Genomic DNA, 15,391 nt, shown 5'->3' with positions numbered 1-15,391 from the left:
AAAAGAAGTGCGTTTTTGGGAGTAGACAAGTAGAATATTTGGGCCATTTGATTTCTATACATGGGGTATTAGTGGACCCTGCAAAAATTCAGTGTGTAGTTGATTGGCTGATTCCTTAGAATGTTAAAGGAGTAAGGGGACTTTTGAGTTTGACTGGGTATTATCAAAAATTTATTGCTGGATATGGTAAGATAATGAAGCCTCTTACTGAGTTGACCAAGAAAGAGGGATTTAATTGGAGTCTCAAAGCATTAGCAGCTTTTGAAGAATTAAAAAGGGTCATAACTAAAACTCCTCTTTTAGCTTTATCTAATTTTTCTTTACCTTTCGAAATTGAATGTGATGCATCCAGAGTGGGTATTAGGGCAGTATTGATGCAAAATAGACAGCCAATAGCCTATTTTAGCAAAGTTTTGTCGCATAACAATATTAGCAAATCAGTCTATGAAAAGGAGTTAATGGCACTTGTGCTAGCTGTGCAATATTGGAGGCCTTATTTGTTGGGTAGAAGTTTCAAAGTGTATTTCAATCAAAAGAGTTTGGGACATCTTTTACAGCAGCGTGTCATTACTGGGTCAACAAAATTGGCTGGTAAAGCTCTTGGGGTATTACTTTGAGATTATATACAAGCCTAGTCCTGAGAATAAAGCTGCAGACTCCTTGTCTAGAATGTTTAAAGATGGCGAGTTCAGGAAGATTGCCTCTTTTCTTGTCTGGTTACAGGGCCAGCACATTAGCAAGGAAAAAGAATTTAACCCTTTCTTGAAATAGGTGGAGCACAACTTATTGCAAGATGCTCATTCTCATCCTGGGTTCAGTTTATAGCGAGGAATATTGTTATACAAGGGCAGGTTGGTACTACTAGCAAATTTAACTTTAATACCTATGATTTTGGCTAAATTTCACTCTGATCCAGTAGGGGGCCATTTGGAGTTTTTGATGACATATAAAAGAATTGTTGCTAACTTATATTGGGTGGATATGAAGAAGATGGTGCTGGACTTTGTTAAGTAGTGTGATGTGTGTCAACGCCAAAAATATGTTACAACCTCTCCAACCAGTTTATTACAGCCGTTGCCAATCCCAAATAGAATTTGCAAGGATATTTCTCTTAACTTTATTACAGGATTGCCGAAATCAAAGGGGTTTGATGTTATATTAGTGGTGGTGGACAGATTGTCTAAATAGGCATTTTATCCTCCTTAAGCATCATTATAAAGCAAGGAAGGTAGCGAAAGTTTTTGTTAAAGAGGTGGTGCAGCTTCATGGTATACCACAATCTATTGTTAGTGACAGGGACCCTTTGTTCATGAATTTGTTTTGGCAGGAATTATTTCGTTTACAAGGAACCAAGTTAAAGTTGAGCGCTTCATATCATCCGGAGACCGATGGCCAAACGGAAGTAGTGACTAGGTGCTTGGAAGCCTATCTCAAATGTTTTGTCTTAGACTAGCCTAAAACTTAGTCTTATTGGGTTCCATGGGCATAATTATGGTATAATACCACATTCCATGTATCCACTGGTATGACACCTTTTGAAGTGGTTTATAAGAGGAAACTACCTACATTGGTTCGATTTTCACAAGGGGAGGCATATATTGAGGCCGTGGCAGCAGAATTGGTGGATAGAGATGAGGCTTTGCAACAACTATAATATCATTTACTGCGTGCACAACAATAAATGAAAAAATTTGCTGATAAAAAGCTCATATTTCTTGAGTTTGATGTGGGTGAGTGGGTATTCATTAAGTTGCGCCTTATAGACAACAAACAATAGCACGCCAGATTAATCTCAAACTTGCTCCATGCTATTATGGTCCTTTACCTATAATAGCTAAGTTAGGATCTTTTCCTTATAAAGTGAAGTTGCTTGATACAGCTAAAGTACACCTTGTGTTTCACATTTCATAATTAAAAAAAGTTTTGAGAAATTATGCTGTGGAATAATCTTTGTCAGCAAAATTGGAGGTGGAATCAGATGAAATTGAAGAACAAGAAATTGTGTTGGCATCAAGAGAAATTGTTCGAGGAGACCAGCGAAGTAAGTAATGGTTGGTGAAGTGGAAAGCTAGAACAAGGGATGGGACAACGTGGGAGGATGAAGTACTGCTCCAAAGTCAGTTTCCTTCATTCTTCCTTGAGGACAAGGTTGTTGCTGAAGGGGGGCAATGATAGGGTGCCAAATATGGCAAATATTATAAAGAAAGGGTGATGGGCCTGTGTCTAGTGATGGGACAATTTTACAAAAGGCCAATGTGTTGAGAGTCTATACTAGGAGACAGAAAATGCGGTTAGGGAATAATGATTAATTAGTTAGAGGGGATGTGAGATGGAAGGAATCCAGGAAATAGGGGAATCCTGGTATATGGGGAGAGAAGGGAGTGGAAGTGAGGTAGGTAAGAATATTGTGAGTTTTGCTAAGGAGAGTTTATTCTCTAGAGGAGTCAATTACTGACTATGGGAAATCTACCTTAGCATTGTAAAGCTTGAGCTCTTTTACTCAGTTTTACTGCATAATCTTATTAATAACACATCATATATAATTTGTTTTTATCAGTACCTCCTATGCTGCCCCAGCCTCTGAGATACAGTTTCAAAGGGAAATCAGGCACGGTGGCTAGGTACCACAAGCGCCTAGACACTTTACTTGAGTTCAAGTTCCCCCCAACCTGCTATTTGGATGAGACCATTTTACAGGAGCATGGCCTCTAGGAGGACATCTCACACTACATCGTTGCTATAGGATGGGAATGTGTCCAGGTTGTGTCGACACCGGCCTACAGAGAGCTTGTCTTGGAGATTTTAAACTCTGTCACCTACATTGCACCATCTGTGAAGGCTTGCTCCCTTGACGACTTACAGGTGAGATTTCATATGACCACTCAATAGGATATGACGTTGGCACAATTCAACATCCATTGCTGGTTTGAGACTAAGGAGTCTATCAAGACTGCAGCCTATCGGGATGCCTTAGTAGAGATCCTCCTAGATTATTCTAAAGATGAAGCCTGGCAGGAGATCACATGCACCTGAGACGTCTATAAGGCTAGCTCGCCAAGAGCGCAGCCATTCGTGATCCAGCTCTTTGAGTGGTCCACCGATGGCTCGTCCACTCCATATTTGCACGTAGCCAAAGCACAGGTAATGTCAGCTCTCATCACCTCTTCATCCCCTGGTGCATGCTTCACCAGCATTGCGTCAATGCTAGGCAGTTCCTCCTTCTCTGCTGCATGGGCTTAGGAGCTAGGCTAAGTGTTTCAAAGATCAACTATATCAGTGTCAGATCCTTCATCTCCTCGCTCACCCTCAGCCTCCAGCGAGTCCATAGGCGAGACACCAAGATTGTTGAGATGACCTGCTGACCATAGACACCTTCTATAGGATGGGCATCCTTACTCAAGTGGGTAATAGGGAGTACATATTGGTATCCTAGTAGTGCCAACATAGGAGGAGCCAGCAACATCAGAGGAGTAGCTTGCACCACCACCCGCTGTCACAGATGAGGATGGTGAGTTCCATACGCCCTAGGTTCTTCTAAAAATGAATATAGAGAAGTGTAAAAGAGAAACCAAATTCCCTAAGTTATTCTTTATTAAGTTTATTGTTAGAGGCTGAGCTATTTTAATTTTTTTAATTAAATTTTATATTTAAATCTTTATTTTATTTACTTTTACATCCTTTAAGTTAAAATAATTAAATTAAAAAAATTCTTAGTAATTGGAAACAATCCTTCTGAGATGATATTTCAAAAACTTATTTTAGAACTCTTTATTAATTTTGATGGGTACACTTGCCCACGAACAATGGCCAACCAACGACTATCCATGCGTGTGTAAGACCTCATGGAATATAAGAGGTAACTATTAAATGTGATCATAGTGCATAAGAAGTGTCTGTATGAGAGAATGATATATTGCATTATGTGTTTATAGTACATGTGTTAAGATATTGTTGATATGTTTATTGTTGTGAAAAACCAAATTGAGTATTTTTTGTCATGTTTTAGTATTGAAGAAAAGACTCATCCTTACTAATATTTTCAGGCAATGAAAATTATTATCCCTTAGAGACCAGTTAGATTGGTTTAGCCTAGGATCATGTCTCTAAATTTTTAGTATGGGAATGATATGCTCATTAGGACTTGGTATACTTTGATCTTATAATTATTTAAATTAAGTTCTAATGTATTTTGTTTATGACTTGTAAATATTGAACTTCTGAATTGAAGTAATACCAAATATGATAACTATTTATTGTTGTTCAAATTGTATTTTATATAGCAAATTATGTTACAATGAAAAATATTTAAATATATGTTAAATTCTATTATTTCAAGTATTATTAAAAATTTTATAAATAAATTATAGAGAAATTAAAAGTTTAAATATTTTGCTAAATTTATTTGTATCATATTAACAAAAGAGTCAATTAATAATTTAATTATAATTATATATCCTTTATGAATTATACAAAAATAGTTTATTAAATAAGAGTGTCACTGTATTTATTGGTATATACATAAAAGAATTAAATAAAATCAAGATAACCCAATTCAAAAATTAATTTTCAGCAAGGTTTTCAATGAGATTATAATAAAAGGACTAACTTAAAACAAAACAAAAATTAGAGGAATTATTAATGAAAAAGAAGAAGATAAAGAGCAATTAAAACTAAAATTAAAATACAAAATAATTAGACGTTGCTAGGGTTTTTCTTTTGGGTTTAAGAAAAATCTTTTCTTTTCAAGAATCAAGAGACGCTATTAGGGACCTTTGCGCCACAATTTTGTTGAAGCCCTATTATGAGACTTTTGTGCCACAAAGTTGGTATATTGGAAGTAAAGTACTTTGGGGCTCAGGCCCTTGAGCCTGTGGATCCCAAAGGGATGGAACCATTTGAGACAAAGAAACGTTTATAGGGAGTAATGGATCTGATAAATCTGAGCCCAAAGAAGATAAAGATGGGTGCAAAGTTGTCCATGGTTATCTAAAAAGAGCATATGTATGAAGAATCACGATAGGTAGATATAATGCTATATCAAGATGGCTAGCAAAATGCTGTGGTGGTTCACACTGAAGCGAAGAAATGTTTTGAAGAGAAAGCTGAACTGGTATTCTGAAGTTTAAAAAAGGTCAAACGAGTTCCAATGTCGCCTTTAGATGATGCAGATTTATGCATGCAAGATGTTAGCACTGATTATGGTGAATCAAACCAGGTGCATTCGAACCTTAACTCCTCTGTTTGCATGTCCTATAAAGATAAGGTCCTTGCAATTAAAGATATAGATCTAGTTATAGGCGATGATGAAATCATTAGATCTATTATGAAGGAATTTAATATTCCTCTACACTCTAAAGAACCGCCAATGGAAACTGATAATAGCATTAATCTCTGCCCTGAGCTTAGGATTCTCCTAGCGGATTATGAATCTTGGTGCAGTCCATGGAAATTTACTTTAATAGTAAAACTTCTAGGCAAATCAATTAGTTTTAATTTTCTAAAACAAAAGCTTAATAACATTTGGGGAAAAAATGGAAATCTTAAGATCTTAGACCTTAACAATGATTTCTTTCTTGTCAAATTTGAGAATGTAGAAGATTATAAGTGTGCCCTATTTGAAGGATCTTGGCTCATAATGGACCACTACCTACTAGTTCAAAGATGGAGGCCTCCATTCTGGCCTCAAGAATATAATCTTAAAAAACTTGTTGTCTGGGTGCATATACCAGACCTCCCCCTTAAACTATACAATGAAAATTTTTTGTGGCAAGTTAGTACTTGCTCAAGAACAATGCTAAAAATTGATTCCCACGCTTCTCTTCTAACCAGAGGTCATTTTGCAAGAATTTGTGTTGAAATTGATCTAAATCAAAAGTTAATTCCATCATTTAAGGTGTTAGGTCAAGTTTTTAGAATAGAATATGAAGGTCTTTACCTCATCTGTTTCCATTGTGGCAAATATGGTCATAGGTTAGAGTCATGTGTGGAGATGTCTATCACTCATATTGATAAAATAAGTCCTAAGTCCAGTTCTAATTCTCTTGAATTTGAAAAGATTGATGAGTCTATAAATCTGGTTTACCCTCATCGACAAGATGCTTAAATTTCCCAAACAGATACTTCCAATGGGGATCAGGGTCATTTCGATCGCTAGATGTTAGCCAAAAAGCCCTTAAGGAAAAAACCAGGGCAATTTAAAGGGCTAGTAGGGTCTACCTCACTTGGTAAGAATAAGGAGCTTTCCTCTGGTTCTTGATTTGGTATATTGTATAATTTTGAGAGTGAATTAAGCCAAGATTGTCCAACTGTTCAAAACAGCTCACCTGACAATAAGGTTTTGACTTGTAAGGAGGTCCCAAAACATAGGGAGGGGCACAAGGCGAAATCTATAGGGAAAAGCATTATAGAGCCTATCAATATTAAATTCTTCAAAAAGTCTCTCAAATCTAGGCATAAATTCAAGTCTGCGAAATTGTAGGACATTAGGGAGGGGCCAGCCTTTAGGTTGAAGGATTAGAATTATTTAAAAATCATTATATGGATTCAAGTATGAATGATAGTAACAATAGGAAAATTTTGTTTTTGATGAGCCAATTGCAAAACGAAATGGAGAAAAACTTATCTAAGGGCTGCTTTATCCAAGAACTTCTAGGAATAACTTTAACAGAGAATGGCCTTTACATATTAAACCTGCAAAACCTCCAGACCCTCTAATGGATATGGATTTAGTGCATCCTCTAGGTGTTAAGGATCAAGAAAATTTTGATAGTTCTCTTGTTTTGCAGTCTAGCTTGCCTATTCCTCTACATCGCTCAGATGCATCCTAGCTTTCCTTTGTTTTTATGAACTATTTTTTCTGGAATTGTAGGAGTGTTGGTAGTAGATCCTTTGTTAGACTTATTAATGACCTCATTGTCATTTATAAGCTAGATTTTCTTGCTTTATTTGAACCTAAGGTTAGCTTAGAGAAGGCTAATAAAATTATTAATAAAATAAACTTAGATGGTTATGAGAAAGTGGATGTTGTGGGTTTCTCTGAGGGTATTTGGTGCCTCTGGAATACAAATAAGGTTAATGCTTCTTTTTTCTCTAAATTAAAATTTGTCATTCACCTTAGTATTAGTTATAATGGCCAACCAGATTGGATCCTCTCTTCTATTTATGTTAACCCCCAAACAAGAATTAGGACTGAATGTTGGAATGATCTAGCTGAGTTTAGCCAATCTATTAATTGCCCTTGGTGTGTTGCAAGAGATTTTAACTCTATTCTTTATAGTAAGGAGAAACTAGGGGAAAAGGTTGCTAATCCCTCCCTTATGGCCCAATTTGTTGACTGCCTTAATAACTGTAGCTTGATAGACTTAGGATTCAAGGGCTACCCTTTTACTTGGCAAAGAGAAAGTCTAAAAGAAATAATTGATAGAGTTGTAGCTAATGAGGGGTGGTGTCTATTATTCCAAAATAGTCATGTTATACATACCCCTGTCTCTAAATCTGATCATATAGGTCTTTGGCTTCAAATAAACTCTAAGGACAAGTAATCTTTTTTCTAGAAAATTATTCAAATTCTTGGCTCCCTAGGTGTCTCACCCTGATTTTTCTAATCAGGTCAAAACTTCTTGGTCTCTATCTAGTTCATGGACTGAAAACATTAATAGATTTAGAGACAATATATTTGAATGGAATAAGTTCACTTTTGGCAATATCTTCCATAAAAAGAAAAAATTATTTAGCAGAATTGAAGGAATTTCCAAAAAATTAACCTTTGGAGAAACTCCCTTTCCTTACTAAGCAAATGAATTCCCTTTAGAGAGAGTATAATCAACTTTTGGATTATGAAGAATCCTACTGGTATCATCAGTATAGATCTAGGTGGGTTCAATTGGGTGATCGTAACATTAGTTTTTTTCATAGAGCTGTCAACTTTCGTAGGAATAGGAATACCATCCATGCCTTTAAGGATGAGGTTGGAAATTGGGAGTTCAACCCTTCCTAATTAAAAAATATGGCCCTGAACTATTTTAAAAATATTTATCATGATCCATTTCCTAATAACTCAGAGTTGCTGACCCAGACCTTTTCCTCTCCCCTTAGAGATTCTTATTTTCAGAAGTTTTCAGCCATTCCCTCCCTTGATGAGATCAAAGCCTCTTTGTTTAGTATTGTAAATTTTAAATCTCCTGGGCCTGATGGTTTCCATGCTTTACTCTTTAAAAATCAATGGCAGTCCATTGCTCCTTTTTATATATAAGTTTGTTCTGGAAGTTTTTCAAGATCCCAGAAAAATCTCTACTGTTAATGAAACAACAATCACTCTTATTCCCAAAGTTGACAATCTTGAAGAAATTAAAAATTTTAGGCCAATTTCCTTATGTAATGTTAGTTATAAAATTGTCACTAAACTTATTGCAAATAGGATTAAGGATTCTCTGTCGCACTTAATTTTTGCTAATCAGTCTAGCTTTATTCCTAGAAGACAAGGCATAGATAATGTAATTATTTTGCAAGAGCTTGTTCATTCTTTCCAAAATCTTAGGAGGGAAGCTGACTATATGATCATTAAGCTTGACTTGGAAAAAGCCTATGATAAGCTTAGGTAGAATTTTATTATTGACACCCTCCATAAGATAGGTATTAATGCTACCGTAGTTAACCTTATCCAACATTGTCTTTTTTGCTGATGACTTAATTCTAGTCACTAAAGCTAATATTCAGCAAGCTAATATGGTTAAAAATGTCCTATCTGATTTTGGTCATGCCTTAGGTTTATAGATAAATTATGATAAGTCTTCCTTATTATTTTTTAAATATATTGATCCTTCTTTGGCTAAATCAGTCAGTGACTACTTAGGGATCAAACCTGTTAGTCAGCTGGGTAAGTACCTTGGGGTTCTCATTCTCCATCAAAAGCCTTCCAGAATCCATTTTACTTCTATCCTGGACAAAATTAAAAAAAAATTATCTATTTGGAAGATGAATTCCCTTTCTCTAGCTGGAAGGGTTACTTGTCTTATGGCTTTTCCTTCTTATATTATGCAGTCCCTAATCATGCCCTCTTCTATTTGTAAGGAAATTGAGAGTTTGTGCAGAAAGTTTATTTGGAGCTCTTTGGGTAAAAATAAATGTCACCTTATTAGATGGCAACATATTTGTAAAGATAAAAGTTAGGGAGGTTTAGGTTTTAAATATCTCCATATAAAAGCCTACATGATGAAACTCTGTTGGAGAATGATTTCCTCTCCTTCTGCTTTGTGGGTTCAAGTTTCGACTCACAAATATAACTTCAATCCTGGCCAATTACTGGGAGGCAGGAAAGTTATTAAACAGTCTTTTCTTTGAAAAAACCTCATGAATGTTTAGCCCCTTTACTCTCAGGGTTTGGGATGGCTTGTTAGAGATGGTATGTCTATAAAGTTTTGGACTGATAGTTGGATCCCTTGATCTGATAATTTGATTAATCATGCTACTATTCTTGTTACTAACCTTGATCTTAATTCCATTGTTGCTCTTTTTGTTGACCAAAAAGGCTAGAATCTTGGAAAAATTTATTTCATTTTACCTACGCGAGTTGGGAAGGCTATCATTCAGCTGCCCCCCTGTGAGGTTCAGAGGGCCTGATGTGGCTTTCTGGAATCTCTCAAACAATGGGGATTTTAACCTGAAATTTGCCTACCAATTGATTAATACTTCTACTAATGATCATAATCAGAATTCTGACTTGTTCAAATTAATTTGGAGATGGAGAGGCCCTTCTAAAGTTGCTTTTCTCCTGTAAAAAATTGCTCATGGGAGATTATTCACTAATGAGGAAAGATTTAATAGAGGAATGACTTGGTCCCCTGATTGTCCTAGGTGTGGGAATGGTCCTGAAACTATAATGCATGCTATAAGAGACTGTGATTTTGCTGGAATAGTTTGGGATCATTTTATTTTCTGTAACCATTGGGTGCAGCTTTTCGATCTTGGAATCTCTCAATGGCTGTGGTCTAATCTTTCTAGATCTTATGGTCAAAATTTCCACAATTAACCTGTGTTATTTGAAATTGTTATTTGGTTCATTTGGAAGAATAGAAACCAATTTATTTTTCAAAACTCTGCTATATAGCCTCGTTTTAGCTAGGAAAGCCCAAGCTGATGCTGATTTATTTTTCTATTGTAGCAAGTTTCCTTCTAGACTCCACCCTCATATAGTCTCTGACAATGGTATGACCATGTGGACTCCTCCTCTTGCTGGCCAGCTTAAATTAAATGTGGATGGACTTGTTTCTAGGACCAATGGAACTGCTACTTGTGGAGGGTTGATTCCGGACAACCATGGCAAGTTTATTGTTGAATTCTGCTGCAATCTTGTCCCCTGCAACACCCTTTCAGCTGAATTGTGGGGTATTTACTTGGGTATCCAGTTGGTCATTCAGTAAAGGATTTTTTCTATTTGGATTGAAAGTGATTCCAAAGATGCAATTGCTTTGGTGCTTAATATTCAATTTCCATCTCATCCTCTATTTTCTCTTATTTGTAATTTTAGAGATGCTCTTAAAACTATTAAATTTGTTAGATTTTTTCATATTTGTAGGGAAGCTAACCAATGTGCCAACTCTCTTGCTAAGTTAGGCTTTAAACTCCAATCCTCTCTATCTCAGTTTAGGGATCCTCCTTCCTCTCTTTTTCATTTTATTAGTTTAAATTCTAACATCTTGTGGCTGCTTGTGCCTTTTGGCTAAGCTATTTTTGAATTTTAAGCTCTCTTAACTAGCAAAAATAAAAAAAATAAAAAAAAAATTAAAAGATTAACTATTTTTTTAATATAACGAAATTTTTTTATTAAATACTTAAAAATTTTAATAAAAATAAAAAAAGATATAAATAATTTTTTTTAAATTATTTTTTATTGTTAAACAAAGGTAAAACCTAAAATTACATAGAAGAAATACAGAAAAACTATAACTCCACCCATCTTCCTTCCACGATACAGTTAAAGGTGATGCAACAATTAGAATACAACAAAATATCAATGTATAAGTTACATGATCTATGTTGTGTAACTACTAAATATTGCGAAGTCTTTGAGCATCATATTTTTTTTTTTTTACAAATTATTTAGTTGTTAAAACTATATATTGCTAAGTACACTAAATTAAAGTTAAAATTTTTCAAAATAGCCTAAATATTATTATTATTATAAAAACAACACAAAAAATAATATAACTGACCTGAATTGGCTCTAATTCGACTTCAATGGAAGGAGCAATGGCAGCACTGTTTACATCAAAAATTGCTAGGGAGCATAGAGTGTTGAGAGAAATGAATGACAAAAAGTTTATCTTAACAATGAGATTGAATAACTTGACAAACATAAAGAAACCGGAAAATAGTTTTACACATCGAATCACACTTCAAACTAGTCATCTACTTTAAAGAGCATTTTTTCGCATTATTTGTGCACTAGAACAGAACCTTTAAAGACCAATCATATTTTAATTACTCTCTCTAAATAAGTTTTAGAAAATAGTTAAAAACATAAAACTATTTAAAAAAAAAAAAAAGTAAACATCCTCTTGATAACTATTTTTTAAATTTATTTTAGAAAGTAATTTTTTACTAATAAAGTTTCCAAGTTAGCGTTTTAAAAGGTTAATCTGGATTATATTATATAGTCTCATGGATTTATTTCTGTAATATGATTTGAAGTCTATTTCTTCTTTGTAGCATTGGGTACAAGAGAATCCAATATAAGAACATCCTTAGTCTACCAAAACATATCATAGCAATGATAAAGATAAACAATCTTCTCTCACCAATATTGATCAACTGCATTGTTAGAATCCAGCTCCACAAAAACTTTTGAATCCATCACCACTCACCGGTGGTGTTAATGCCAAAAGAAAAAAAACAAAAAATTTTCTATGGTCAATTTCTTCTTCAGATCTTGAGATTTGCGTCAAAGACTCCATTTCCATCCTTTATTACTCAACACATAAAGACCATTTTGTTTCTATTTTTCCAAATCATCCAAATGGATATATAAGAAACAGTGATCCCACCTCAAAATCTTTTCATACAAGGTTTAGTTAAATTCAGGTCAACCAAGAACTCAAATCAAGATTCAAAAGAGAACAATGTTGTCTTGATAAATCGTACATCTACCAAAAATCATGTTCACGATGTCAAGATGATCCAGGACATAGATTATTAGAGGTCACACTTATATTTAATCTATACTAATTTGTCGCAATTTTATCATGTAAAAACCACCAGAGAATCACATCCTAACACATATGGTCCTTGAAATTTACTAATCGTTTCAAAATTCATAGAACGAAATTCACGATATATTTTTCCTCCATCCATCTAACAAAACTAAGCAGCTTTAATTAAGAATTCACTACCTACACTATATATCTAAGTAAACATCATAATTTGAAGGAGCTTTAGTTTCTGCAAGATGGAGAGAGACTTCAATGCCAAGAATTAGCTCCAATTCCCATTACCAGCTGGGAAATGCTGTATAGTTCTTTAAAAAATATTCTTCTAATAACTATATACACTAAAAAAAAAGTAGCTAAAAATAAAAAAAAAAGGAGAGGAAAAAAAAGATAAAACAAAGTAAAATAAAGAGTGCTAAATATCAGAACGCTTGTTTTATTACAAGAAGTGAGAAACTAATACATTGCATCACATCACAAATAAAAATTAACCAAAGGTTTTACATTAACATTCACCCCCAATATACGATTTATGCATGGATTATTGAACTTTTACTACACTTTCACACAAGAAAAAAGAGAAACAAACTCATATTCAAGACTCTATGAGGTTCATATTCAACCACTGATCTCAATGGTCTTGAGCTCAGGCTTCTTCTCTGATACCTTGGGAATCGTAACGGTGAGAACTCCACTCTCCATAGAGGCCTTCACTTCATCAACTTTAGCATTCTCTGGCAACCAGAACTTCCTGTCGAACTTCCCACGAGCCCTCTCAACGCGGTGCCACTTCTCGTTCTTGTCCTCTTTCTCCACGCTCCTCTCTCCACTAATGTGCTACACGCGCCCTTCTTCTACCTCTACCTTCACCTCTTCTTTCTTCAGCCCTGGCAAATCCGCTTTGAACACGTGTTCTTCTGGGCTTTCTTTCCAATCAACTCTCGCGTTTGCAAAGGTTGAAACCTCGTTGTTGGAACCAAAGGGTGCCCATATGTCGGAGGAGAATGGGTCCAAGATGCTCCTGTTGCCTAGAAATGAAGGAATCAAAGACATGTTTGAAGATGAAAGAGAGAGAATTGAGTTGTTTTTGAGGTGTGTGTTGTGCTTTCGAATTCACTAACGATGAATTGAAGGGAAGATTTGAATGGCTATATATAAGAGAGTGAGGTATGGGGTCGTGAAGTTTCGTGCTTATTCGAAGATGGTACTGGCGATTTCACGATGTATAATTATTGAGTTTTAAATTTTCGTCCACATCGTTCCACAAGTTTCTATTACCTGGCACGGCTTTTCCAGTGGGTTTCTTTCTAGAAACAACACAGTTGATTCGATCATTACTTTTTAAATAGGTTAAATATATAATTTTAATTTTGATCATTATAAAATTGTTTTATATTAGTTTCTGTAGTTTAGTCTTTTATTGACATTATTTTGTAAAGAAATAATAGAGAAATTAAAATCAATAGTAATTCATAAAAATTAAAATCAACCCAAAATAAACTTTAAAAGCTAAAATATATTTAAGAATTTTAAAATAATATTATTTATATCATTTATAAAAAAGTATTTAAAAGTGTCTTGTTCTATATTTAAGTATAATTTTAAGGCGTATATATGTAAAAAAATTAAGAAAATAAATAAAAAATTATGATATTATATCCAATATTAATTTTAGATAACGAAACTGTAAATTTAATTTTTTTCGACTGAAGAGATAAGAATAGAACTTTCTTATTGTTTCATTCTGTGCAAATGACAAATGATAAAATTCTTCCTGACTTTTTCGGCATTGTACAGAAAGCTTTAGTGAAAACTATTTGCAGGCAATCAAGTGTAAAAGCTATTAAAAAAATTTCACTTCTTTCATTTATGTGCTTATAAAAAATATTTTTTGTATTTTTTTAGCCTTAATCTCAAGGAAGAAATTAAACACCTTAAAATTAGTAAATTTTTATTAAAAAATATTTATTATATTAAAATTTTAAAAATATAATAAATAAATTTATTTTTAATAAAATTCTATTATTATAACTGTTTAAACTCAGTTTTAAAATAGAGGCTGAAATTTTTAAAAATAATACACTAATTAAAAATATAAATAATACTTTTTCTTATATTATTTTCTAAAAACTTTCTAATATTTGAATTTTATTATTATTTTTTCATTTGTGTAAAAAAGCTCAATAAGAATGTAAAAATTAAACAAAAATAAGAGCATGATTAAAAAATAATTAATTATTAACGTTTATTAAAAATTTTAATTACTAAATAATGTTTATTAAATAATTTTAATTATTAATTAACGTTTATTAAAAATTTTAAATGTAAAAATAATTATTAAGTTAGCAGTATGAATTATTAAAATTATTTAATTTTTATAAATTTTAATAAATTTTAACTAATAATTAAAATTATATTGTTAATATTATTTAAAACATTGATACTATACATTTATTTTATTTTTTTAAAATAAATTATTTCAAAATTACTTAATATTATTAAATTCGTATTATTTTGATGCATATTGTTGCAATCAAGAAGATTTGACGAAAGAAGGTTGCAATCAGGATTCATTAAAGAAAAGTTTACAAAATATTTAATTAAAAAATAATATTTGAACTCATAAATGGGATTGAGTCATTTACAAGTCAAGAAAGGATTAGAACTTTACAACATTCATTAAAAAATAGTTACATTTCAATCAATTATAAAAATTTATTTAAACTTCAAAAATCTTTATTTAATTCTAAACTAAAGAAATTTATCTTTTTTATTTGTAATTTTATTTTATATAATTTTATTTTAATTTTTTTAATTATAAAAAATTTAGTTTTTATATATATTTTTTAAAAAAACTCAATTTAAAAATAAAAACAATCTTTTTTAATTTCAATTTAAGGAATAAATTATTTAAATATTATTCTTTTTTATTTTTGGATAAAAGAAGTGAATTTAAAAACTTATTTGATCTTTTGTTATTTGTAATGTGATTTAGAATAAGTAACATTTTCATTTTTATCTTTTAGAAAAAGAAAGATAATTTTGAAAATATTTTTTTAGAAATAAAAAAATTAATTTTGAACTTTATGGATAAGTTTCCGCTCTTACATGTCTCTAACTTTCAAAGATATATTTCTTTTAGTTTTTAATTTAAATTTTTTAAAAAATTTAAAAAATTTAATTTGTAC

At 32.6% G+C, this 15,391-nt stretch overlaps 1 protein-coding gene and 1 pseudogene across 1 annotated transcript; one reads left to right on the top strand and one right to left on the bottom strand.

Moving 5' to 3' along the window:
- Positions 1-5,146: 5,146 nt before the first annotated feature.
- On the top strand, positions 5,147-6,103 carry LOC113850891. Its single transcript, XM_027481415.1, has one exon. It carries the CDS (start codon positions 5,147-5,149, stop codon positions 6,101-6,103), a length of 957 nt encoding a protein of 318 aa, XP_027337216.1.
- Positions 6,104-12,821: 6,718 nt separating this feature from the next.
- On the bottom strand, positions 12,822-13,256 carry LOC113849685 (annotated as a pseudogene).
- Between the last annotated feature and the right edge of the window lie 2,135 nt (positions 13,257-15,391).

This window comes from Abrus precatorius, unplaced genomic scaffold, assembly GCF_003935025.1.
Source record: "Abrus precatorius isolate BTA unplaced genomic scaffold, Abrus_2018 Scaffold9, whole genome shotgun sequence".
NCBI classification, from domain to species: domain Eukaryota; kingdom Viridiplantae; phylum Streptophyta; class Magnoliopsida; order Fabales; family Fabaceae; genus Abrus; species Abrus precatorius.
The sequence above is the reverse complement of the archived record's forward strand: the minus strand, read 5'-3'. Positions and strand labels throughout refer to the sequence as shown.